This window comes from Oncorhynchus tshawytscha, linkage group LG16, assembly GCF_018296145.1.
Source record: "Oncorhynchus tshawytscha isolate Ot180627B linkage group LG16, Otsh_v2.0, whole genome shotgun sequence".
NCBI classification, from domain to species: Eukaryota; Metazoa; Chordata; class Actinopteri; order Salmoniformes; family Salmonidae; genus Oncorhynchus; species Oncorhynchus tshawytscha.
The window spans coordinates 2523296-2547802 of NC_056444.1; the positions used below are offsets into that span (position 1 = coordinate 2523296).

Below are 24507 nucleotides of genomic sequence, written 5' to 3' on the forward strand. Positions count from 1 at the left end.
CTCTCTTCTTCTTCTCCTTCATTTCATTTTCTGTCTTCATTGTTGTTTCTTCTTCTTCTTCTCCTTCTTGTCATTCTTCTCCTTCTTCTTCTTCTTCTCCTTCTTCTTCTTCTTCTTCTTCTTCTTCTCCTTCTCTTCTTCTTCTTCTTCTTCTCATTGTCTTCTCCTTCTCCTTCTTCTTCTTCTTCTTCATTTCTTCTCCTTCTTCTTCTTCTTCTTCTCCTTCTTCTTCTCCTTTTTCTTCTTCTTCTCATTCTTCTCCTTCTTCTTCTCCTTCTTTCTCATTCTTCTTCTTCTTCTTCTCCTCCTTCTGTCTTCTTCTTCTTCTCATTGTTTCTCCTTCTTCTTCTCCTTCTTCTCCTTCTTCTCCTCCTTCTTCTTCTCCTTCTTCTCCTTCTTTCTTCTTCTTCTCCTTCTTCTTCTCCTTCTCCTTCTCCTTCTTCTCCTTTTTCTTCTTCTCCTTCTTCTTCTTCTTCTTCTCCTTCTTCTTCTCCTTCTTCTTCTTCTTCTTCTTCTTCTCCTTCTCCTTCTCCTTCTCCTTCTTCTTCTTCTTCTCCTTCTTCTTCTCCTTCCTCTTCTCCTTCTTCTCCTTCTTCTTCTTCTTCTCATTTCTGACAGGAAAATAATTGGTCCCCTTGTCACTCGTCATGGCAAGCTGTGGTCCAACTTCTGGGGTGCGTTGAGTCTGGATGGTTACTATGCCCGCTCTGAAGACTACATCGACATTGTGCAGAGCAAGCGTGTGTGAGTGTCCTGTCCTCAACCAATGGGGTTGGGACTATCATTTTGTACGTCTCGTATGTATAACTCAGCATTCGGCTTATTTGTCAATTGCTGAGTGTATTATTATATTATAGTATAGTATTACTCACTGATCTGTTTCAGGGAAGCCACAGTGTCAGACACAGGAGGCTGATGGCACCTTAATTGGGGAGGACGGGGCTCATGGTAATGGCTGGAGCAGAATGAGGGAAATGGTATCATGGTTTCTATTCGTTTGATGCCGTTGGCTCCGTTCCAGCCGTTATGAGGAGCTGTCCTCCCCCTCAGCAGCCTCCTGTGATGCCAGGATGATAAGCCTTTAAACCAGGAAAGCTGCTCCTTGGTCCACTGGCAGAGCCGGGGATTATGGGTCGTGTATGAATGGTTGTCTGTAAAAAAAAATATATATATATATATATATATATATATATATATATATATATATATATATATATATGAACCTGCAGGAGGATCATTTGTGATGATCTCATCGCTTCACAACCACCAGACAAACTGAGGTAGAATGAATAGCATATGTTTCCTGCATCCAGCTGTCTGCCAAGGATCCCACCAAGACATGTCTTTCCAAACCAGATCCTGGATCAGATTCCCTGGTCATGCATCACATGTTTAATATAGTGCAGCTCAGCTATAAGGATCACGGTCAGCAGTTGAGTTCTGAGATGTTTGGATGTTTTTTTTTTACATCACTAAGACACCCAGTATATATGATGGCTGACTGTTTGGGAAATGATACTCTCTCTCTCGCTCTCTCTGTCTGTCTCTGTCTCTCTGTGTCTCTCTTCCCCCTGTGGCTCTCTGTGTCTCTCCCCTCCCCTGTGTCTCTCTCCCCCTGTGTCTCTCTGTGTCTCTCTCCCCCTGTGTCTCTCTGTGTCTCTCTCCCCCTGTGTCTCTCTCACCCCCTGTATCTCTCTCCCCTCTGTGTCTCTCTCCCCCTGTGTATCTCTGTGTCTCTCTCCCCTGTGTCTCTCTGTGTCTCTCTGTGTCTCCCCCTGTGTATCTCTGTGTCTCTCTCCCCTGTGTCTCTCTGTGTCTCTCTGTGTCTCTCTCCCCCATGTGTCTCTCTCCCCCTGTGTCTCTCCCCCTGTGTCTCTCTGTGTCTCTCCCCCTGTGTCTCTGTGTGTCTCCCCCACTGTGTCTCTCCCCCTGTGTCTCTCTGTGTCTCTCTCCCCCTGTGTCTCTCTGTGTCTCTCTCCCCCTGTGTCTCTCTCCCCCTGTGTCTCTCTGTGTCTATCTCCCCCTGTGTCTCTCTCCCCCTGTGTCTCTCTGTGTCTCTCCCCCTGTGTCTCTCTGTGTCTCTCCCCCTGTGTCTCCCCCCCATGTCTCTCTGTGTCTCTCTCCCTCCTGTGTGTCTCTGTGTCTCTCTCTCCCCCTGTGTCTCTCTCCCCCTGTGTCTCTCTGTGTCTCTCTCCCCCTGTGTCTCTCTGTGTCTCTCTCCCCCCTGTGTCCCCCCTGTGTCTCTCTGTGTCTCTCTCCCCCTATGTCTCTCCCCCTGTGTCTCTCTGTGTCTCTCCCCTGTGTCTCCCTGTGTCTCTCTCCCCATGTGTCTCTCTCCCCCTGTGTCTCTCTGTGTCTCTCTTCCCCCTGTGTCTCTCTTCCCCCTGTGTCTCTCCCCCCCTGTGTCTCTCTGTGTCTCTCTCCCCCTGTGTCTCTCTGTGTCTCTCTCCCCCTGTGTCTCTCTCCCCCTGTGTCTCTCCCCCTGTGTCTCTCTCCCCCCCGTGTGTCTCTCCCCCTGTGTCTCTCTGTGTCTCTCCCCTGTGTCTCTCTCCCCCTGTGTCTCTCTGTGTCTATCTCCCCCTGTGTCTCTCTCCCCCTGTGTCTCTCTGTGTCTCTCCCCCTGTGTCTCTCTGTGTCTCTCCCCTGTGTCCCCCCATGTCTCTCTGTGTCTCTCTCCCCTCCTGTGTGTCTCTGTGTCTCTCTCCCCCTGTGTCTCTCTCCCCCTGTGTCACTCTCCCCCTGTGTCTCTCTGTGTCTCTCTCCCCTGTGTCTCTCTGTGTCTCTCTCCCCCTGTGTCCCCCTGTGTCTCTCTGTGTCTCTCTCCCCCTATGTCTCTCCCCCTGTGTCTCTCTGTGTCTCTCCCCCTGTGTCTCCCTGTGTCTCTCTCCCCATGTGTCTCTCTCCCCCTGTGTCTCTCTGTGTCTCTCTTCCCCCTGTGTCTCTCTTCCCCCTGTGTCTCTCCCCCTGTGTCTCTCTGTGTCTCTCTCCCCCCTGTGTCTCTCTGTGTCTCTCTCCCCCTGTGTCTCTCTCCCCCTGTGTCTCTCCCCCTGTGTCTCTCTCCCCCCGTGTCTCTCTCCCCCTGTCTCTCTCCCCCCTGTGTCTCTCTGTGTCTCTCCCCCTATGTTTCCCCCTGTGTCTCTCCCTGTGTCTCTCTCCCCCTGTGTCTCTCTCCCCCTGTCTCTCTCCCCCTGTGTCTCTCTGTGTCTCTCTCCCCCTGTGTCTCTCTCCCCCTGTGTCTCTCTCCCCCCTGTGTCTCCCCCCCCCGTGTCTCTCTGTGTCTCTCTTTGTCTCTCTCCCCTCTGTGTCTCTCTGTGTTTCTCTCTCTCTCTTTCTCCCCCCCCGTCTCTCGCTATCTCTGTCCTTCTTTCCTCTCTCAGGGGCGTGTGGAACATTCCCTACATGGCTCATATATACTTGATAAAGGGAGAAGTCCTGAGAAACGAGCTGAAGGAGAGGAAACATTTTGTTTTGGAGAAACTGGATCCTGACATGGCTCTCTGTAGACACGCTAGAGAATTGGTAAGACCGCTCAGATAACGCCTGAGTTATTACGTTTCTCAGTATAAGAACAAGAATGATCTAGATCTAGCAGCTACTGCATTGACAGTAATACACTGTTTAGATTAGAAGCATACAGGACATCTGTTTTATGTAAGGCAGAATACGAGGACATTTGGAGGAAGTTTAATGGACCAATGCCTTCGCCTCTTCCTCTGTGTCCATAGACATCCAGATTTATCTTATGTTAACTTATGTTATGTTAGGTTAGCTTACGTTAGCTCACGTTAGCTTATGTTATGTTAGCTTATGTTATGTTAGGTTAGCTTATGTTATGTTAGGTTAGGTTAGCTTATGTTATGTTAGGTTAGCGTATGTTAGTTTATGTTAGATTATGTTATGTTAGGTTACGTTAGCTTACGTTAGCTTATGTTATGTTATGTTAGCTTATGTTAGGTTAGCTGATGTTAGCTTATGTTAGCTTACGTTAGGTTAGGTTACGTTAGCTTACATTAGCTTATGTTAGATCAGGTTAGGTTATGTTAGCTTATGTTAGCTTATGTTATGTTAGGTTAGCTGATGTTAGGTTAGGTTATGCTATATGTACAGTATCTACCCTGAGATTACAAAACATTAAGAACACCTTCCTAATTGCATTGCACCGCCTCCCCTTTTGCCTTCAGAACAGCCTGAATTCGTCGGAGCATGGACTCTACAAGGTGTCGAAAGCGTTCCACAGGAATGCTGGGTCATGTTGACTCCAATGCTTCCCACAGTTGTGTCAAGTTGGCTGGATGTCCTTTGGGTGGCGGGCCATATTTGATACACACAGGGAACTGTTGAGTGTGAAAAACACAGCAACATTGTAGTTCTTGACACTCAAATTGGTGCACCTGGCACCTACTACCATAACTCATTCAAGGGCACTTCAATATTTTCTCTTGACCTTTCACCCTCAGAATGGCAGATATACACAATTCATGTCTCAATTGTCTCAAGGCTTAAAAATCCTTCTTTAACCTGTTTCCTCCCCTTCATATACACTGACTGAAGTGGATTTAACAAGTGACATCAACAAGGGATCATAGTTTTCTCCTGGATTGAACTGGTCAGTCTGTCATGGAAGGAGCAGGTGTTCCTAATGTTTTGTATACTCAGTGTATATGTATCTGAATGCTACAGTCTCCGGAGAACAAAGGCCAGGTATTCTGTAATGTGGGGTCTCCCAGTCTCTGTGTCTCATTGTGCTGTGGTATCCTGTACACAGTCTGTCTGTCTGTGTCTGTCTGTCTCCACGTGCTGTCTGTCTGTCTCTGTTTCTCTGTCTGTCTGTCTCCATGTGCTGTCTGTTTCTCTGTCTGTCTGTCTGTCTGTCTGTCTGTCTGTCTGTCTGTCTGTCTGTCTGTCTGTCTGTCTGTCTGTCTGTCTGTCTCCATGTGCTGTCTGTCTGTCTGTCTGTCTGTCTGTCTGTCTGTCTGTCTGTCTGTCTGTCTGTCTGTCTGTCTGTCTGTCTCCATGTGCTGTCTGTCTGTCTGTCTGTCTGTCTGTCTGTCTGTCTGTCTGTCTGTCTGTCTGTCTGTCTGTCTGTCTGTCTGTCTGTCTGTCTGTCTGTCTGTCTTCCTTAAGGCACGATCTGGTCTGTGTACAACAGCCTCTGTTGTGTGTTCAGGTTCAGGGCCTCCCCTCCTCTCCTCTCCTCTCCTCTCCTCTCCTCTCCTCTCCTCTCCTCTCCTCTCTCCTCTCCTCTCCTCTCCTCTCCTCTCCTCTCCTCTCCTCTCCTCTCCTCTCCTCTCCCAGTCTCCCTCCTCTCTCTCCTCTCAACTCCTCTCTCCTCTCCTCCCCTCTCCTCTCCTGTCCTCTTTCGGTCCTCCCCTCTCCCCTCTCTCCTCTCCTCTCCTCCCTTCTCCTCTCCCCTCCCTCTCTCTCTCCTCCGCTCTCCTCTCTTGTCCTCTCTCGGTCCTCCTCTCTTTCTCTCCTCTCTTTCTCTCCTCTCTCTCCCAGTCTCCCTCCCCTCTCCCCTCTCCTGTCCACTCCTCTCCCAGTCTCCCTCATATCCTCTCCCAGTCTCCCTCATCTCCTCTCCCAGTCTCCCTCTCCCCTCTCCCAGTCTCCCTCTCTCCTCTCCTCTCCTCTCCTCTCCTCTCCTCTCCTCTCCTCTCCTCTCCTCTCCTCTCCTCTCCTCTCCTCTCCCAGTCTCCCTCCTCTCTCTCCTCTCATCTCCACTCTCCTCTCCTCCCCTCTCCTCTCCTGTCCTCTTTCGGTCCTCCTCTCCTCTCCTCCCTTCTCCTCTCCCATCCTCTCTCTCTCCTCCCCTCTCCCCTCTCCTGTCCTCTCCTCTCCCAGTCTCCCTCATCTCCTCTCCCAGTCTCCCTCATCTCCTCTCCCAGTCTCCCTCTCCCCTCTCCCAGTCTCCCTCTCTCCTCTCCTCTCCTCTCCTCTCCTCTCCTCTCCCTCTCCTCTCCTCTCCTCTCCTCTCCTCTCCTCTCCTCTCCTCTCCTCTCCTCTCCTCCTCCTCTCCTCCTCTCCTCTCCTCTCCTCTCCTCTCCTCTCCTCTCCTCTCCTCTCCCAGTCTCCCTCCTCTCTCTCCTCTCATCTCCTCTCTCCTCTCCTCCTCTCCTCTCTCCTCTCCTCTCCCAGTCTCCCTCCTCTCTCTCCTCTCATCTCCTCTCTCTTCTCCTCCCCTCTCCTCTCCTGTCCTCTTTCGGTCCTCCTCTCCTCTCCTCCCTTCTCCTCTCCCCTCCTCTCTCTCTCCTCCGCTCTCCTCTCTTGTCCTCTCTCGGTCCTCCTCTCTTTCTCTCCTCTCTTTCTCTCCTCTCCCAGTCTCCCTCCCCTCTCCCCTCTCCTGTCCTCTCCTCTCCCAGTCTCCCTCATCTCCTCTCCCAGTCTCCCTCATCTCCTCTCCCAGTCTCCCTCATCTCCTCTCCCAGTCTCCCTCATCTCCTCTCCCAGTCTCCCTCTCCCTCTCCTCTCACAGTCTCTCTCCTCTCCTCTCCTCTCCTCTCCTCTCCTCTCCTCTCCTCTCCTCTCCTCTCCTCTCCTCTCCTCTCTCTCTCCTCTTCTCTCCTCTCCTCTCCTCTCCTCTCCTCTCCCAGTCTCCCTCCTCTCTCCTCTCCTCCCCTCTCCTCTCCTGTCCTCTTTCGGTCCTCCTCTCCCCTCTCTCCTCTCCTCTCCTCTCCTCCCTTCTCCTCTCCCCTCCCTCTCTCTCTCCCCCTCTCCTCTCTTGTCCTCTCTCGGTCCTCCTCTCTTTCTCTCCTCTCTTTCTCTCCTCTCCCAGTCTCCCTCCCCTCTCCCCTCTCCTGTCCTCTCCTCTCCCAGTCTCCCTCATCTCCTCTCCCAGTCTCCCTCTCCCCTCTCCTCTCTCGGTCTGCCTCTCCTCTTCTCTCCTCTCCCACTCTCCATCCCCTCTTCTCCTCTCCCAGTCTCCCTCTCCTCTCTCGGTCTCCCTCTCCTCTCCTCTCCTCTCTCGGTCTCCCTTACCGCTCCCCTCCTCCCGTCTTTCCTCCTCCCCTCTCCTCTCCGGTCCTCTCTCTGTCTCCCTCCTCCTGATCTCTCCTCTCCTCTGTCATGTGACCATGTGGCAATGTCTGGCTGTCTTCTAAACTGTATTTTGTTACTTCCGTTTGCCCTGTAGACTTTGTCACGTGTCACCCCATGCTAACACGTACTACCACAGAGCTCTGCTCTGAGTGTATGCACCTCTGCATCGCTTCACTCTGTCCCAGCATGCAACAGTCACTAAGATAATAACTACCAAAACACCAGCTTCGGAGGGAGTCTTGGTCTTCCTCATGCAGCTCTTGTCCTCTCCTTCCCATGCCTCCTCCTCCTGTATGTTACATCTTACCTACCTGTCTACCAAGCTCTCTCTCTCTGACAAAACGTACCGTTACACCATTTACACCGTGCTTTTCCCTCTCTTTTAGACCAATCACAGAGAGAAAGACTCCCCCAACCCGGAAACATTCCATATGCTCAGAGTCCCAAAGGTTTTTAACAGCTTTCATTATTCTACTCTGTATAGATAACCATTTCCTTTGTCCGGCCCATCGTAGAACCTATGTCTGGCCCATCGTAGAACCTATGTCCGGCCCATCGTAGAACCTATGTCCGGCCCATCGTAGAACCTATGTCCGGCCCATCGTAGAACCTATGTCCGGCCCATCGTAGAACCTATGTCTGGCCCATCGTAGAACCTATGTCCGGCCCATCGTAGAACCTATGTCCGGCCCATCGTAGAACCTTTGTCCAGCCCATCGTAGAACCTTTGTCCGCCCATCGTAGAACCTTTGTCTGGCCCATCGTAGAACCAATGTCCGGCCCATTGTAGAACCTTTGTCCGGCCCAACATAGAACCTTTGTCTGGCCCATTGTAGAACCTTTGTCTGGCCCATCGTAGAACCTTTGTCTGGCCCATCGTAGAACCTTTGTCTGGCCCATCGTAGAACCTTTGTCTGGCCCATCGTAGAACCTTTGTCTGGCCCATCGTAGAACCTTTGTCTGGCCCATCGTAGAACCTTTGTCTGGCCTATCATAGAACCTTTGTACCTGAATTCCAATGGACATGTTTTTCCATCAAAGCATTACAATATCACCTTTCTAGAGATATTTATTTGATAAATGATGATATAAACATAAAGTATCGAATCATCTCCGGAGATAGTAGTGATTTCTTTCAGGAAGTCTGCCGAGGCCTCTTAGAGGTGCCAAACCAATGGAGATAAAGCTGTGTATCTCCACAGCCCTTTTAAAAATGAATGTTAACCTTCTGCCTGTGATGAGTTAGAGACTGAGGTTAGAGACTGAGGAATCTCTTGTAGTTCCTCCCGCCCCTCAAGGAGTACTTAGCAGGAGAATAACAGGAGAATAACAGGAGAATAACGATCAGATATACACTAAAGTATGTGGACACCTAATTATTGCCATTAATATGGAGTTGGTCCCCCCTTTGCTGCTATACAGCCTCCACTCTTCTGGGAAGGCTTTCCACAAGATGCTGGCACATTGCTACAGGAACTTGCTTCCATTCAACCACACTAACATTAGTGAGGTCGGGCACTGATGTCGGTGCGATTGGGCCCGGCTCGCAGTCGGCGCTCCAATTCATCCCAAATGTGTTCAATGGGGTTGAGGTCAGGGCTCTGTGCCGGCCAGTCAACTTCTTCCTCACCAATCTCGACAAACCATTTCTGTATGGACCTCACTTTGTGCACGGGGGCATTGTCATGCTGAAACAGGAAAGGGCCTTCCCCAAACTGTTGCCACAAAGTTGGAAGCACAGAATCATCTAGAATGTATGCTGTATTGTTAAGATTTCCCTTCCCTGGAATTAAGGGGCCTGAACCATGAAAAACAGCCCCAGAACATTACTCCTCCTCCACCAAACTTTACAGTTGGCACTATGCATTGGGGCAGGTAGCGATCTCCTGGCATCCGCCAACCCAGATTCATCCGCTGGACTGCAAGATGGTGAAGTGCGATTCATCACTCCAGTTTCCACTGCTCCAGAGTCCAATGGCGGCGAGCTTTACACCACTCTAGCCATCGCTTGGCATTGCATATTGTGATCTTAGGCTTGTGTGCAGGCTGCTCGGCCATGGAAACCCATTTCATGAAGTTCCCGACGAACAGTTCTTGTGCTGACGTTGCTTCCAGAGGCAGTTTTGGACTCGGAAGTGAGAGTTACAACCGAGGACAGACCAGTTTTACATGCTACACGCTTCAGTACTCAGCGACCCCGTTCTGTGAGCTTGTGTGGCCTACCACTTAGCAGCTGAGCCGTTGTTGCTCCTAGACATTTCCACTTTACAATAACAGCACTTACGTCACCCGGGGCAGCTCTAGCAGGGCAGAAATTTGACAAACTGACTTGTTGAAAAGGTGGCATCCTATGACGGTGCCACGTTGAAAGTCACTGAGCTCTTCAATAAAGCCATTATACTGCCAATGTTTGTCTATGGAGATTGCATGTCTGTCTGCTCGATTTTATGCAACTTTCAACAACGGGTGTTGCTGAAATAGCCGAATCCAGTAATTTGAAGGGGTGTCCACATAGTTTGTGTATGTAGTGTATCAGTCCGTGAGAGCTATAGTAACGGAGCCATAGTCGCGGAGCTGCTATAGTCGCGGAGCCATTGTCGCGGAGCTGCTATAGTAACGGAGGTATAGTCGTGGAGCTGCTATAGTCGCGGAGCCATAGTCGTGGAGCTGCTATAGTAGCGGAGCCATAGTCGCGGAGCTGCTATAGTCGCGGAGCCATAGTTGCGGAGCTGCTATAGTCGCGGAGCCATAGTCGCGGAGCTGCTATAGTCGCGGAGCCATAGTTGCGGAGCTGCTATAGTCGCGGAGCCATAGTTGCGGAGCTGCTATAGTCGCGGAGCCATAGTCGCGGAGCTGCTATAGTCGCGGAGCCATAGTTGCGGAGCTGCTATAGTCGCGGAGCCATAGTTGCGGAGCTGCTATAGTCGCGGAGCCATAGTTGCGGAGCTGCTATAGTCGCGGAGCCATAGTCGCGGAGCTGCTATAGTCGCGGAGCCATAGTCGCGGAGCTGCTATAGTCGCGGAGCCATAGTTGCGGAGCTGCTATAGTCGCGGAGCCATAGTCGCGGAGCTGCTATAGTCGCGGAGCCATAGTTGCGGAGCTGCTATAGTCGCGGAGCCATAGTCGCGGAGCTGCTATAGTCGCGGAGCCATAGTTGCGGAGCTGCTATAGTCGCGGAGCCATAGTTGCGGAGCTGCTATAGTCGCGGAGCCATAGTCGTGGAGCTGCTATAGTCACGGAGCCATAGTCGCGGAGCTGCTATAGTCGCGGAGCTGCTATAGTCGCGCTGCTATAGTTGCGGAGCCATAGTCACGGAGCTGCTATAGACATGGAGCTGCTATAGTAACGGAGCTACTATAGTAACGGAGCTACTATAGTCACATAGCTACTATAGTGACGGAGCTACTATAGTAACAGAGCTATGGTCACGTAGCTACGTAACGGAGCTACTATAGTCACGGAGCTGCTATAGTCACGGAGCTACTATAGTCACGGAGCTGCTATAGTAACAGAGCTACTATAGTCACGGAGCTGCTATAGTCACGGAGCTGCTATAGTCACGGAGCTGCTATAGTAACGTAGCTACTATAGTAATGTAGCTACTATAGTCACGGAGCTACTATAGTCACGGAGCTACTATAGTCACGGAGCTGCTATAGTCACGGAGCTGCTATAGTAAGAAAGCTACTATAGCAACAGAGGTATAGTCACAGAGCTGCTATAGTCACGGAGCTGCTATAGTCACGGAGCTGCTATAGTAACGGAGCTACTATAGTCACGGAGCTGCTATAGTCACGGAGCTGCTACAGTAACGGAGCTACTATAGTCACGGAGCTGCTATAGTCACGGAGCTGCTATAGTCACGGAGCTGCTATAGTCACGGAGCTGCTATAGTCACGGAGCTGCTATAGTCACAGAGCTGCTATAGTCACGGAGCTACTATAGTCACGGAGCTGCTATAGTCACGGAGCTACTATAGTCACGGAGCTGCTATAGTCACGGAGCTGCTATAGTCACGGAGCTACTATAGTAACGGAGCTATGGTCACGTAGCCACTATAGTCACGGAGCTACTATGGTCACGAAGCTGCTATAGTCACGGAGCTACTATAGTCACGGAGCTGCTATAGTCATGGAGATACTATAGTCGCGGAGCTACTATAATCACGTAGCCACTATAGTCACGGAGCTACTATGGTCACGAAGCTGCTATAGTAACGGAGCTGCTATAGTCACGTAACTACTATAGTCACGGAGCTACTATAGTCACGGAGCTGCTATAGTCACGGAGCTGCTATAGTAAGAAAGCTACTATAGCAACAGAGGTATAGTCACAGAGCTGCTATAGTCACGGAACTACTATAGTCACGGAGCTACTATAGTCACGGAGCTGCTATAGTCACAGAGCTGCTATAGTCACGGAGCTGCTACAGTAACGGAGCTACTATAGTCACGGAGCTGCTATAGTCACGGAGCTGCTATAGTCACAGAGCTGCTATAGTCACAGAGCTGCTACAGTAACGAAGCTACTATAGTCACTGAGCTGCTATAGTCACGGAGCTGCTATAGTAACGGAGCTGCTATAGTCACGGAGCTACTATAGTCACGGAGCTACTATAGTAATGGAGCTATGGTCACATAGCCACTATAGTCACGGAGCTACTATAGTCACGGAGCTGCTATAGTCACGGAGCTGCTATAGTAAGAAAGCTACTATAGCAACAGAGGTATAGTCACAGAGCTGCTATAGTCACGGAACTACTATAGTCACGGAGCTACTATAGTCACGGAGCTGCTACAGTCACGGAGCTGCTATAGTCACAGAGCTGCTATAGTCACGGAGCTGCTACAGTAACGGAGCTACTATAGTCACGGAGCTGCTATAGTCACGGAGCTGCTATAGTCACGGAGCTGCTATAGTCACGGAGCTGCTATAGTCACAGAGCTGCTATAGTCACGGAGCTACTATAGTCACGGAGCTGCTATAGTCACGGAGCTACTATAGTAACGGAGCTGCTATAGTCACGGAGCTACTAAAGTCACGGAGCTACTATAGTAACGGAGCTATGGTCACGTAGCCACTATAGTCACGGAGCTACTATGGTCACGAAGCTGCTATAGTCACGGAGCTACTATAGTCACGGAGCTGCTATAGTCATGGAGATACTATAGTCGCGGAGCTACTATAATCACGTAGCCACTATAGTCACGGAGCTACTATGGTCACGAAGCTGCTATAGTAACGGAGCTGCTATAGTCACGGAGCTACTATAGTCACGGAGCTGCTATAGTAAGAAAGCTACTATAGCAACAGAGGTATAGTCACAGAGCTGCTATAGTCACGGAACTACTATAGTCACGGAGCTACTATAGTCACGGAGCTGCTATAGTCACAGAGCTGCTATAGTCACGGAGCTGCTACAGTAACGGAGCTACTATAGTCACGGAGCTGCTATAGTCACGGAGCTGCTATAGTCACAGAGCTGCTATAGTCACAGAGCTGCTACAGTAACGGAGCTACTATAGTCACGGAGCTGCTATAGTCACGGAGCTGCTATAGTAACGGAGCTGCTATAGTCACGGAGCTACTATAGTCACGGAGCTGCTATAGTAACGGAGCTACTATAGTCACGGAGCTGCTATAGTCACGGAGCTGCTACAGTAACGAAGCTACTATAGTCACGGAGCTACTATAGTCACGGAGCTGCTATAGTCACGGAGCTACTATAATCACGTAGCTAATATAGTCACATAGATACTATAGTCACAGAGCTGCTATAGTCACGGAGCTGCTATGGTCACGTAGCTACTATAGTCGCGGAGGTGCTATAGTTGCGGAGCTACTATAATCACAGAGCTACTATTTTCGCGGAGCTACTATGGTCGCGGAGCTATAGTCGCCGAGCTACTATAGTCGCAAGGGCTACTATAGCCACGGAGCTACTATAGTAATGGAGCTAATATAGTAACGGAGCTGCTATAGTAACGGAGCTGCTATAGTAACGGAGCTACTATAGTAACGGAGCTACAGTAACGGAGCTATAGTAACGGATCTACTATAGTCACGTAGCTACTATAGTCGCGGAGCTACTATATGGAGCTACTATAGTCACGTAGCTACTATAGTCACGTAGATACTATAGTCGTGGAGCTACTATAGTCGCGGAGCTACTATAGTCACGTAACTACTGTAGTCTCTGAGCTACTATAGTTGCGGAGCCATAGTAATTTTCTCCTGCAGGTTCCCAGCAGTCATGATGCTTATTCCCCTCCCCTCTTCAGATCTATACATGTGAGAAGCTTCTCTCCCTAAACCCATCCCCAACGCTCTGACCATCTCACACTAGGCTAGCTGATCAGACTATCAGGACAACACCATCAGTACAAACTCCCTCCTAAAACCACTTCAATAAAATCATAAATCATTATTTGGAGAAATATTTTCTATTAGGAACAGATGGTCTGAAATCCCAAACAAGCCAAACCTCCCAGCTGGTCAGCATTCTGGGAAAAGACAGAAAGCCAAGTCTGAGAGTGGGTCCAGTTCAGCTGCGTCCTTCCTCCTCCCCCCACAATGCAACGCCAGACGCCCTCCCTCCCCCTATCATGTGCCCTCCCTCCCTGTCCCTCCGCCTCCCTACCATGTCCTCCCTCTCCCTACCATGTCCCCTCCCTCCCTGTCCCTCCCCTATCATGTCCCCTCCCTGTCCCTCCCTCACCCTACCATGTCCCTCCCTCCTTGTCCTTCCCCTATCACATCCCCTCCCTTCCCCTACCATGTCCTCTCCCTCCCCCTATCATGTCCCCTCCCCTCTCTGTCCCTCCCTCTCCGATCATGTCCCCTCCCTCCCTCTCCCTATCATGTCCCCTCCCTGCCTGTCCCTCCCTCCCCCTATCATGTCCCCTCCCTGTCCCTCCCTCCCACTACCATGTCCCTCCCTGTCCCTCCCTCCACGACCATGTCCCCTCCCCCTATCATGTCCCCTCCCTCCCTCCCTGTCCCTCCCTCCCCTATCATGTCCCCTCCCTCCCTCCCTGTCCCTCCCTCCCCCTATCATGTCCCCTCCCTGTCCCTCCCTCTCCCTATCATGTCCCCTCCCTGTCCCTCCCTCTCCCTATCATGTCCCCTCCCTGTCCCCCTACCAAGTCCCCTCCCTGTCCCTCCCTCCCCTTACCATGTCCCTCCCTCCCCCTATCATTACCCCCTCCTTGTCCCTTCCCTATAATGTCCCCTCCCTGTCCCACCCTCTCCCTACCATGTCCCCTCCTTCCCCTATCATGTCCCTCCCTCCCTGTCCTTCCCTTCCCCTATCATGTCCCCTCCCTGTCCTTCCCTCCCCCTATCATGTCCCCTCCCTCCCCCTACCAAGTCCCCTCCCTGTCCCTCCCTCCCCTTACCATGTCCCTCCCTCCCCTATCATTACCCCTCCCTGTCCTTCCCTCCCCTATCATGTCCCCTCCCTCCCTTACCATGTCCCTCCCTCCCCCTATCATTACCCCTCCCTGTCCTTCCCTCCCCTATCATGTCCCCTCCATCCCCCTACCAAGTCCCTCCCTGTCCCTCCCTCTCCCTATCATGTCCCCTCCCTGTCCCTCCCTCTCCCTATCATGTCCCCTCCCTGTCCCTCCCTCTCCCGATCATGTCCCCTTCCTCCTTGTCCTTCCCCTATCATGTCCCCTCCCTGTCCCTCCCTTTCCCTACCATGTCCCCTCCCTCTCCCTATCATGTCCCTCCCTGTCCCTCCCTCTCCCTACCATGTCCCTCCCTCCTTGTCCCTTCCCTATCATGTCCCCTCCCTGTCCCTCCCTCTCCCTATCATGTCCCCTCCCTCCCTGTCCCTCCCTCTCCCGATCATGTCCCCTCCCTCCTCTCCCTCCACCCTACCATGTCCCTCCCTCTCCCTCCACCCTACCATGTCCCCTCTTTCCCTGTCCCTCCCTCTCCCTACCATGTCCCCTCCTTCCCTACCATGTCCCCTCCCTGTCCCTCCCTCTCCCTACCATGTCCCCTCCTTCCCCTACCATGTCCCCTCCCTGTCTCTCCCTCTCCCTACCATATCCCCTCCCTCCTTGTCCATTCCCCTATCATGTCCCCTCCCTGTCCCTCCTTTCCCTACCATGTCCCTCCTCTCCCTATCATGTCCCCTCCCTGTCCCTCCCTCTCCCTATCATGTCCCCTCCCTGTCCCTCCCTCTCCCTATCATGTCCCTCCCTCCCCTCCCCATCATGTCCCCTCCTCCCTCCCCCTCCCCCTATCATGTCCCCTCCCTCCCCCTCCCCTATCATGTCCCTCCCTCCCTCCCCCTATCATGTCCCTCCCTCCCTCCCCTCCCCTATCATGACCCCTCCCTGTCCCTCCCTCTCCTATCATGTCCCTCCCTGTCCCTCCTCTACCTATCATGTCCCCTCCCTCCCCCTTCCCCTGTCATGTCCCTCCATGTCCCTCCCTCTCCCTATCATGTCCCCTCCCTGTCCCTCCCTCTCCCTACCATGTCCCCTCCTCCTTGTCCTTCCCCTATCATGTCCCTCCTGTCCCTCCCTCTCCCTATCATGTCCCTCCTCTCCCTATCATGTCCCCCTGTCCCTCCTTTCCCTACCATGTCCCTCGCTCCCCTATCATGTCCCCTCCCTGTCCTTCCCTCTCCCTATCATGTCCCCTCACTCCCCCTCCCCTATCATGTCCCTCCCTCACCCTCCCCTATCATGTCCCCTCCCTGTCCCTCCTCCCCATACCAAGTCCTTCCCTCCTCCCTCCCCTATCATGTCCCCTCCCTGTCCCTCCTCCCCATACCAAGTCCCCTACCTCCCTGTCTCTCCTCCCTATCATGTCCCTCCCTGTCCCTCCTCCCCATACCATGTCCACCCCTTCCCTCCCTCTCCCTACCATGTCTCCTCCCTGTCCCTCCCCTACCATGCCCCCTCCCTCCCTGTCCTTCCCTCTCCCTATCATGTCCCCCCCTCCCCCTCCCCTATCATGTCCCTCCCTGTCCCTCCCTCTCCCTATCATGTCCCTCCTCCCCCTCCCCTCCCTATCATGTCCCCTCCCTGTCACTCCTCTATCATGTCCCCTCCCTCCCCTCCACCTCCCCCTATCATGTCCCTCCCTGTCCCTCCCTCTCCCTATCATGTCCCCTCCCTCCCCCCTCCCCACCCCTACAATGTCCTCTGCCCCTCCTCTCCCCTACCATGTGCTCTCCTCCCTGCCCCTCCTCTCCCCTACCATGTCCTCTCCTCCTGCCCCTCCCTCCCCCTATCATGTCCTCTCTCCTCCCTGCCCCTCCTCTCCCCCTACCATGTCCCTCCTCCCCTACCATGTCCCCTCCCTCCCCTACCATGTCCCTCCCTCCCTGCCCTCCCTCCTCTCCCCTACCATGTCCTCTCCTCCCTGCCCCTCCTCTCCCCCCTACCATGTCCCCTCCCTCCCCCTACCATGTCCCCTCCCTCCCCTACCATGTCCCTCCCTCCCCCTACCATGTCCCTCCCTCCCCTACCATGTCCCCCCTCTCCCCCTACCATGTCCCTCCCTCCCCCTACCATGTCCCTCCCTCCCTGCCCCTCCTCTCCCCTACCATGTCCCCTCCTCCCCTACCATGTCCCTCCCTCCCCTACCATATCCCCTCCTCCCCTACCATGTCCCTCCCTCCCCCTACCATGTCCCTCCTCCCCTACCATGTCCCTCCTCTCCCCTACCATGTCCCTCCTCCCCCTACCATGTCCTCTCCCTCCCTGCCCCTCCTCTCCCCTACCATGTCCCTCCCTCCCCCTACCATGTCCCTCCCTCCCCTACCATGTCCCTCCCTCCCCTACCATGTCCCCTCCCTCCCCTACCATGTCCCCTCCTCCCCTACCATGTCCCTCCTCCCCTACCATGTCCCTCCTCCCCGTGCCATGTCCCTCCCTCCCCCTACCATGTCCCTCCCTCCCCTACCATGTCCCTCCCTCCCTACCATGTCCCCTCCTCTCCCCTACCATGTCCCCTCCTCCCCTACCATGTCCTCTCCTCCCTGCCCCTCCTCTCCCCTACCATGTCCCCTCCCTCCCTGCCCCTCCTCTCCCCCATTAATATCCCAGTATTATTAATTGACATGTGGTTCTCATTGTTTAGTTTCTAAAACTCACAGCCCACTCCATCAGGAAGCCAGGGGTTGTTCTGTTTTATTCAGTTTGTGAAAACAGCTGTAAACAACTAATGCAGATGTCCTTCTACTTAACGACTGAGCATTGTGGGAAGGCTAATTTGACTTTCTCTGTCCGCTACAGGGAATGTTCATGTACATTACAAACCGCCATGAGTTTGGAAGGCTAATATCCACAGCCAACTTTAACACGTCACACTATAACAGTGATTTGTGGCAAATATTTGAAAATCCAATGGTAGGTCCTCCCTACTTTTTGTTTTCGTTTTAAATATGTTTTGATGTCATGAGATACGATAGCCATTTGTCTGTATTGTTTGTAGTAAATAAAACATTTGCTTGAAACATTTTGTGAACTCTGCTTGGCTGATAAGGATCTGTGATTTACTGTGGATTCTGGGTTGTGTATGGTACCCATCTGCCTCTGTCTCTCTGTCTCTCTCTCTCTATCTCCTCTCTCTCTATCCATGTACCAGGACTGGAAGGAGAAATACATCCACCCCAACTACACACGCATCTTCACAGAGAACTACTTAGAAGAGGTGTGTGCACACATGTCAGGTTACAGAGAGCTCATTCATTTAGTCTGCTGCTGGACAGACACTATAGAGCTCATTCATTTAGTCTGCTGCTGGACAGACACTATAGAGCTCATTCATTTAGTCTACAGCTGGACAGACACTATAGAGCTCATTCATTTAGTCTGCTGCTGGACAGACACTATAGAGCTCATTCATTTAGTCTGCAGCTGGACAGACACTATAGAGCTCATTCATTTAGTCTACTGCTGGACAGACACTATAGAGCTCATTCATTTAGTCTGCTGCTGGACAGACACTATAGAGCTCATTCATTTAGTCTGCTGCTGGACAGACACTATAGAGCTCATTCATTTAGTCTGCAGCTGGACAGACACTATAAAGCTCATTCATTTAGTCTACTGCTGGACAGACACTATAGAGCTCATTCATTTAGTCTGCTGCTGGACAGACACTATAGAGCTCATTCATTTAGTCTGCTGCTGGACAGACACTATAGAGCTCATTCATTTAGTCTACAGCTGGACAGACACACACTAGAGCTCATTCATTTAGTCTACAGCTGGACAGACACACTATAAAGCTCATTCATTTAGTCTACAGCTGGACAGACACACACTAGAGCTCATTCATTTAGTCTGCAGCTGGACAGACACTATAGAGCTCATTCATTTAGTCTACAGCTGGACAGACACACACTAGAGCTCATTCATTTAGTCTGCAGCTGGACAGACACACTATAAGAGTACTTAACCTTTATTTTTTCTGATCGTCTTTCAACCATACCTCATGTTTCTCCATGTAGATAGAGTAGCATAGACTAATGCTTCCTAACTTCCTCAGTTATTATTTTTGTGAGTTCCTGAGTTCATTGAAATTGTTGAAGTTGATAAATGTAGATTGATTCATCTTCTGATGCCTCGTCCTTCTAAACGTGTGTGTGTGCGTGGTGTGTGTGTGTGTGGTGTGTGTGGTGTGTGCGTGTCTCCTCTAGCCGTGTCCAGATGTGTTCTGGTTCCCGGTCTTCACGGAGCGGGCCTGTGATGAGCTGGTGGAGGAGATGGAACACTATGGGTCCTGGTCTGGAGGCAACCACGAGGTTAGAGGTCAAACATAGTACATACTGTTCCCTTTCCGTACACACCCAGTCAGATCTGTTATTATTACACAAAGGGCCGGGATTCAATCCAAGGATAAAGGATCAAGGATATAAAACAGAGCCGGCAGATTTTAAAGGCAATTTCCTCATCTGGTGCTCACAGAGCATCCATTACCTTTAAAATGGTGTTATAGCGCCCCTTGGATTGAACCCTGGCCATGCTGTTGGTAATACTATTGTAGTTGGCAGATCTGACTTTAAAACAGCAATTAAAGGGGTTTTGATACCTGTTTTAATTAATGTGCGTAGTTTTATTTAGTGCTGTATTATATTATTAACTCATGTTCATAGTACAGGTGTTCTGAGATACCTGGTGTCTGTGAGTCATGAGGTTGATCTCTGCCTAACGTAGCAAGCGTAAAAGAAACGCCTGAGCGGCTTTCTGGTCCTGGCGAGAGAGTTCTCTTCTGCACTGTTCAACCAATCCAGTGAATGTGGAGGAGGAGTTAATGTGGAGTGTCTCCTTGATAAGGATCAAAAAAGAGGAAGTCTCAGCACAGGCTCTCTTTCCATTTCCCCTGAAATCCGGATACACTCTGTTGTAGCCGACCCCGTAAATGGGAGGGGGTCTCTGCCAAGTCCAGGTCATTCAGGTTTAAACCCACACACCCCCTCATCTGTCATCATCCCTAACATCCATCACCCTGGAGACAGCAGTCTCACACAGCCACATGGAGGAGGTTCTGGTAGGTTCTATCAATGTCCTGTTGTTGTTTCCTGGTTTCTTACTATCAGGACAAGCGGATCACCGGCGGCTATGAGACCGTGCCGACTGATGACATCCACATGAAGCAGATCGGTTACGATAAGGAGTGGCTACACTTCATCAGAGAGTTCATATCCCCCGTCACTCTCAAAGTCTTCTCCGGATACTACACCAAGGTATCTATCTGTCTGTCTGTCTGTCTGTCTGGTCTACCCTCCTGTTACCTGTCTCGTCTACCCTCCTGTTACCTGTCGCGTCTACCCTCCTGTTACCTGCCGCGTGTACCCTCCAGTTGCGTCTACCCTCCAGTCGCGTCTACCCTCCAGTCGCGTCTACCCTCCAGTCGCGTCTGCCCTCCTGTCGCGTCTACCCTCCAGTCGCGTCTACCCTCCAGTCGCGTCTACCCTCCTGTCCTGTCTACCCTCCTGTTACCTGTCGCGTCTACCCTCCTGTCACGTCTACCCTCCTGTCACGTCTACCCTCCAGTCGCGTCTACCCTCCTGTTACCTGTCACGTCTACCCTCCTGTCACGTCTACCCTCCTGTCACGTCTACCCTCCTGTCACGTCTACCCTCCTGTCACGTCTACCCTCCTGTCACATCTACCCTCCTGTCACGTCTACCCTCCTGTCACGTCTACCCTCCTGTCACGTCTACCCTCCTGTTACGTCTACCCTCCTGTCACGTCTACCCTCCTGTCACGTCTACCCTCCTGTCACGTCTACCCTCCTGTCACGTCTACCCTCCTGTCACGTCTACCCTCCTGTCACGTCTACCCTCCTGTTACCTGTCACGTCTACCCTCCTGTCACGTCTACCCTCCTGTCACGTCTACCCTCCTGTCACGTCTGCCCTCCTGTCACGTCTACCCTCCTGTCACGTCTACCCTCCTGTCACGTCAACCCTCCTGTTACGTCTGCCCTCCTGTCACGTCTACCCTCCTGTCACGTCTACCCTCCTGTCATGTCTACCCTCCTGTCACGTCAACCCTCCTGTTACGTCTACCCTCCTGTTACCTGTCACGTCTACCCTCCTGTCATGTCTACCCTCCTGTCACGTCAACCCTCCTGTTACGTCTACCCTCCTGTCACGTCTACCCTCCTGTTACCTGTCACGTCTGCCCTCCTGTTACCTGTTACGTCTACCCTCCTGTCACGTCTACCCTCCTGTTACCTGTCACGTCTACCCTCCTGTCACGTCTACCCTCCTGTCACGTCTACCCTCCTGTCACGTCTACCCTCCTGTCACGTCTACCCTCCTGTCACGTCTACCCTCCTGTCACGTCTACCCTCCTGTTACCTGTCACGTCTACCCTCCTGTTACGTCTACCCTCCTGTTACCTGTTACGTCTACCCTCCTGTTACGTCTACCCTCCTGTCACGTCTACCCTCCTGTTACGTCTACCCTCCTGTTACCTGTCACGTCTACCCTCCTGTTACGTCTACCCTCCTGTCACGTCTGCCCTCCTGTTACGTCTACCCTCCTGTCACGTCTACCCTCCTGTCACGTCTACCCTCCTGTTACGTCTACCCTCCTGTTACCTGTCACGTCTACCCTCCTGTCACGTCTACCCTCCTGTCACGTCTACCCTCCTGTCACGTCTACCCTCCTGTCACGTATACCCTCCTGTCACGTCTACCCTCCTGTCACGTCTGCCCTCCTGTCACGTCTACCCTCCTGTTACCTGTTACGTCTACCCTCCTGTTACGTCTGCCCTCCTGTCACGTCTACCCTCCTGTTACGTCTACCCTCCTGTTACCTGTCACGTCTACCCTCCTGTCACGTCTACCCTCCTGTTACGTCTACCCTCCTGTTACCTGTCACGTCTACCCTCCTGTCACGTCTACCCTCCTGTCACGTCTACCCTCCTGTCACGTCTACCCTCCTGTCACGTCTACCCTCCTGTCACGTCTACCCTCCTGTTACCTGTCACGTCTACCCTCCTGTCACGTCTACCCTCCTGTCACGTCTACCCTCCTGTTACGTCTACCCTCCTGTCACGTCTGCCCTCCTGTCACGTCTGCCCTCCTGTCACGTCTACCCTCCTGTCACGTCTACCCTCCTGTTACGTCTACCCTCCTGTCACGTCTACCCTCCTGTCACGTCTACCCTCCTGTCATGTCTACCCTCCTGTTACCTGTCACGTCTACCCTCCTGTTACCTGTCACGTCTACCCTCCTGTTACGTCTACCCTCCTGTCACGTCTACCCTCCTGTCACGTCTACCCTCCTGTTACCTGTTACGTCTACCCTCCTGTTACCTGTCACGTCTACCCTCCTGTCACGTCTACCCTCCTGTCACGTCTACCCTCCTGTCACGTCTACCCTCCTGTTACGTCTACCCTCCTGTTACCTGTCACGTCTACCCTCCTGTTACCTGTCACGTCTACCCTCCTGTCACGTCTACCCTCCTGTTACCTGTCACGTCTACCCTCCTGTCACGTCTACCCTCCTGTCACGTCTACCCTCCTGTTACCTGTTACGTCTACCCTCCTGTTACCTGTCACGTCTACCCTCCTGTCACGTCTACTCTCCTGTTACCTGTCACGTCTACCCTCCTGTTACCTGTCACGTCTACCCTCCTGTTACCTGTCACGTCTACCCTCCTGTTACGTCTACCCTCCTGTCACGTCTACCCTCCTGTCACGTCTACCCTCCTGTCACGTCTGCCCTCCTGTCACGTCTACCCTCCTGTCACGTCTACCCTCCTGTCACGTCTGCCCTCCTGTCACGTCTACCCTCCTGTTACCTGTCACGTCTACCCTCCTGTCACGTCTACCCTCCTGTCACGTCTACCCTCCTGTCACGTCTACCCTCCTGTCACGTCTACCCTCCTGTCACGTCTACCCTCCTGTCACGTCAACCCTCCTGTTACGTCTACCCTCCTGTCACGTCTACCCTCCTGTCACGTCTACCCTCCTGTCATGTCTACCCTCCTGTCACGTCAACCCTCCTGTTACGTCTACCCTCCTGTTACCTGTCACGTCTACCCTCCTGTCATGTCTACCCTCCTGTCACGTCAACCCTCCTGTTACGTCTACCCTCCTGTCACGTCTACCCTCCTGTTACCTGTCACGTCTACCCTCCTGTTACCTGTTACGTCTACCCTCCTGTCACGTCTACCCTCCTGTTACCTGTCACGTCTACCCTCCTGTCACGTCTGCCCTCCTGTCACGTCTACCCTCCTGTCACGTCTGCCCTCCTGTCACGTCTGCCCTCCTGTCACGTCTACCCTCCTGTCACGTCTACCCTCCTGTTACCTGTCACGTCTACCCTCCTGTTACGTCTACCCTCCTGTTACCTGTTACGTCTGCCCTCCTGTTACGTCTGCCCTCCTGTCACGTCTACCCTCCTGTTACGTCTACCCTCCTGTTACCTGTCACGTCTACCCTCCTGTTACGTCTACCCTCCTGTCACGTCTGCCCTCCTGTTACGTCTACCCTCCTGTCACGTCTACCCTCCTGTCACGTCTGCCCTCCTGTTACGTCTACCCTCCTGTTACCTGTCACGTCTACCCTCCTGTCACGTCTGCCCTCCTGTCACGTCTACCCTCCTGTCACTGTCTACCCTCCTGTCACGTATGCCCTCCTGTCACGTCTGCCCTCCTGTCACGTCTACCCTCCTGTCACGTCTACCCTCCTGTTACCTGTTACGTCTACCCTCCTGTTACGTCTGCCCTCCTGTCACGTCTACCCTCCTGTTACGTCTACCCTCCTGTTACCTGTCACGTCTGCCCTCCTGTCACGTCTACCCTCCTGTTACGTCTACCCTCCTGTTACCTGTCACGTCTGCCCTCCTGTCACGTCTGCCCTCCTGTCACGTCTACCCTCCTGTCACGTCTACCCTCCTGTCACGTCTACCCTCCTGTCACGTCTACCCTCCTGTTACCTGTCACGTCTACCCTCCTGTCACGTCTACCCTCCTGTCACGTCTACCCTCCTGTTACGTCTACCCTCCTGTCACGTCTACCCTCCTGTCACGTCTACCCTCCTGTCACGTCTACCCTCCTGTCACGTCTACCCTCCTGTTACGTCTGCCCTCCTGTCACGTCTACCCTCCTGTCACGTCTACCCTCCTGTCATGTCTACCCTCCTGTTACCTGTCACGTCTACCCTCCTGTTACCTGTCACGTCTACCCTCCTGTTACGTCTACCCTCCTGTCACGTCTACCCTCCTGTCACGTCTACCCTCCTGTTACCTGTTACGTCTACCCTCCTGTTACCTGTCACGTCTACCCTCCTGTCACGTCTACCCTCCTGTCACGTCTACCCTCCTGTCACGTCTACCCTCCTGTTACGTCTACCCTCCTGTTACCTGTCACGTCTACCCTCCTGTTACCTGTCACGTCTACCCTCCTGTCACGTCTACCCTCCTGTTACCTGTCACGTCTGCCCTCCTGTCACGTCTACCCTCCTGTCACGTCTACCCTCCTGTTACCTGTTACGTCTGCCCTCCTGTTACCTGTCACGTCTGCCCTCCTGTCACGTCTACTCTCCTGTTACCTGTCACGTCTACCCTCCTGTTACCTGTCACGTCTACCCTCCTGTTACCTGTCACGTCTACCCTCCTGTTACGTCTACCCTCCTGTCACGTCTACCCTCCTGTCACGTCTACCCTCCTGTTACCTGTCACGTCTACCCTCCTGTTACCTGTCACGTCTACCCTCCTGTTACGTCTACCCTCCTGTCACGTCTACCCTCCTGTCACGTCTACCCTCCTGTTACCTGTCACGTCTACCCTCCTGTTACCTGTCACGTCTACCCTCCTGTCACGTCTGCCCTCCTGTCACGTCTACCCTCCTGTCACGTCAACCCTCCTGTTACGTCTGCCACTCCTGTCACGTCTACCCTCCTGTTACCTGTCACGTCTACCCTCCTGTCACGTCTACCGTCCTGTCACATCTACCCTCCTGTTACCTGTCACGTCTACCCTCCT

At 52.6% G+C, this 24507-nt stretch overlaps 1 protein-coding gene across 2 annotated transcripts in view; it reads left to right on the top strand.

The window, feature by feature from the left end:
- The window catches only part of plod2 (procollagen-lysine, 2-oxoglutarate 5-dioxygenase 2), a 165903-nt gene that overhangs the window by 129659 nt on the left and 11737 nt on the right, over positions 1 to 24507 (top strand). Inside the window, exons 12-18 of one of the 2 annotated variants that reach the window (XM_042298679.1) lie at positions 619 to 744; positions 3378 to 3519; positions 7422 to 7484; positions 17296 to 17409; positions 17648 to 17713; positions 18705 to 18809; positions 19605 to 19751. In XM_042298679.1, coding sequence (XP_042154613.1) covers positions 619 to 744; positions 3378 to 3519; positions 7422 to 7484; positions 17296 to 17409; positions 17648 to 17713; positions 18705 to 18809; positions 19605 to 19751 — 763 coding nt within the window. The remainder of the gene's footprint in view (positions 1 to 618; positions 745 to 3377; positions 3520 to 7421; positions 7485 to 17295; positions 17410 to 17647; positions 17714 to 18704; positions 18810 to 19604; positions 19752 to 24507) is intronic. The other variant, XM_042298680.1, reaches the window with a different exon arrangement.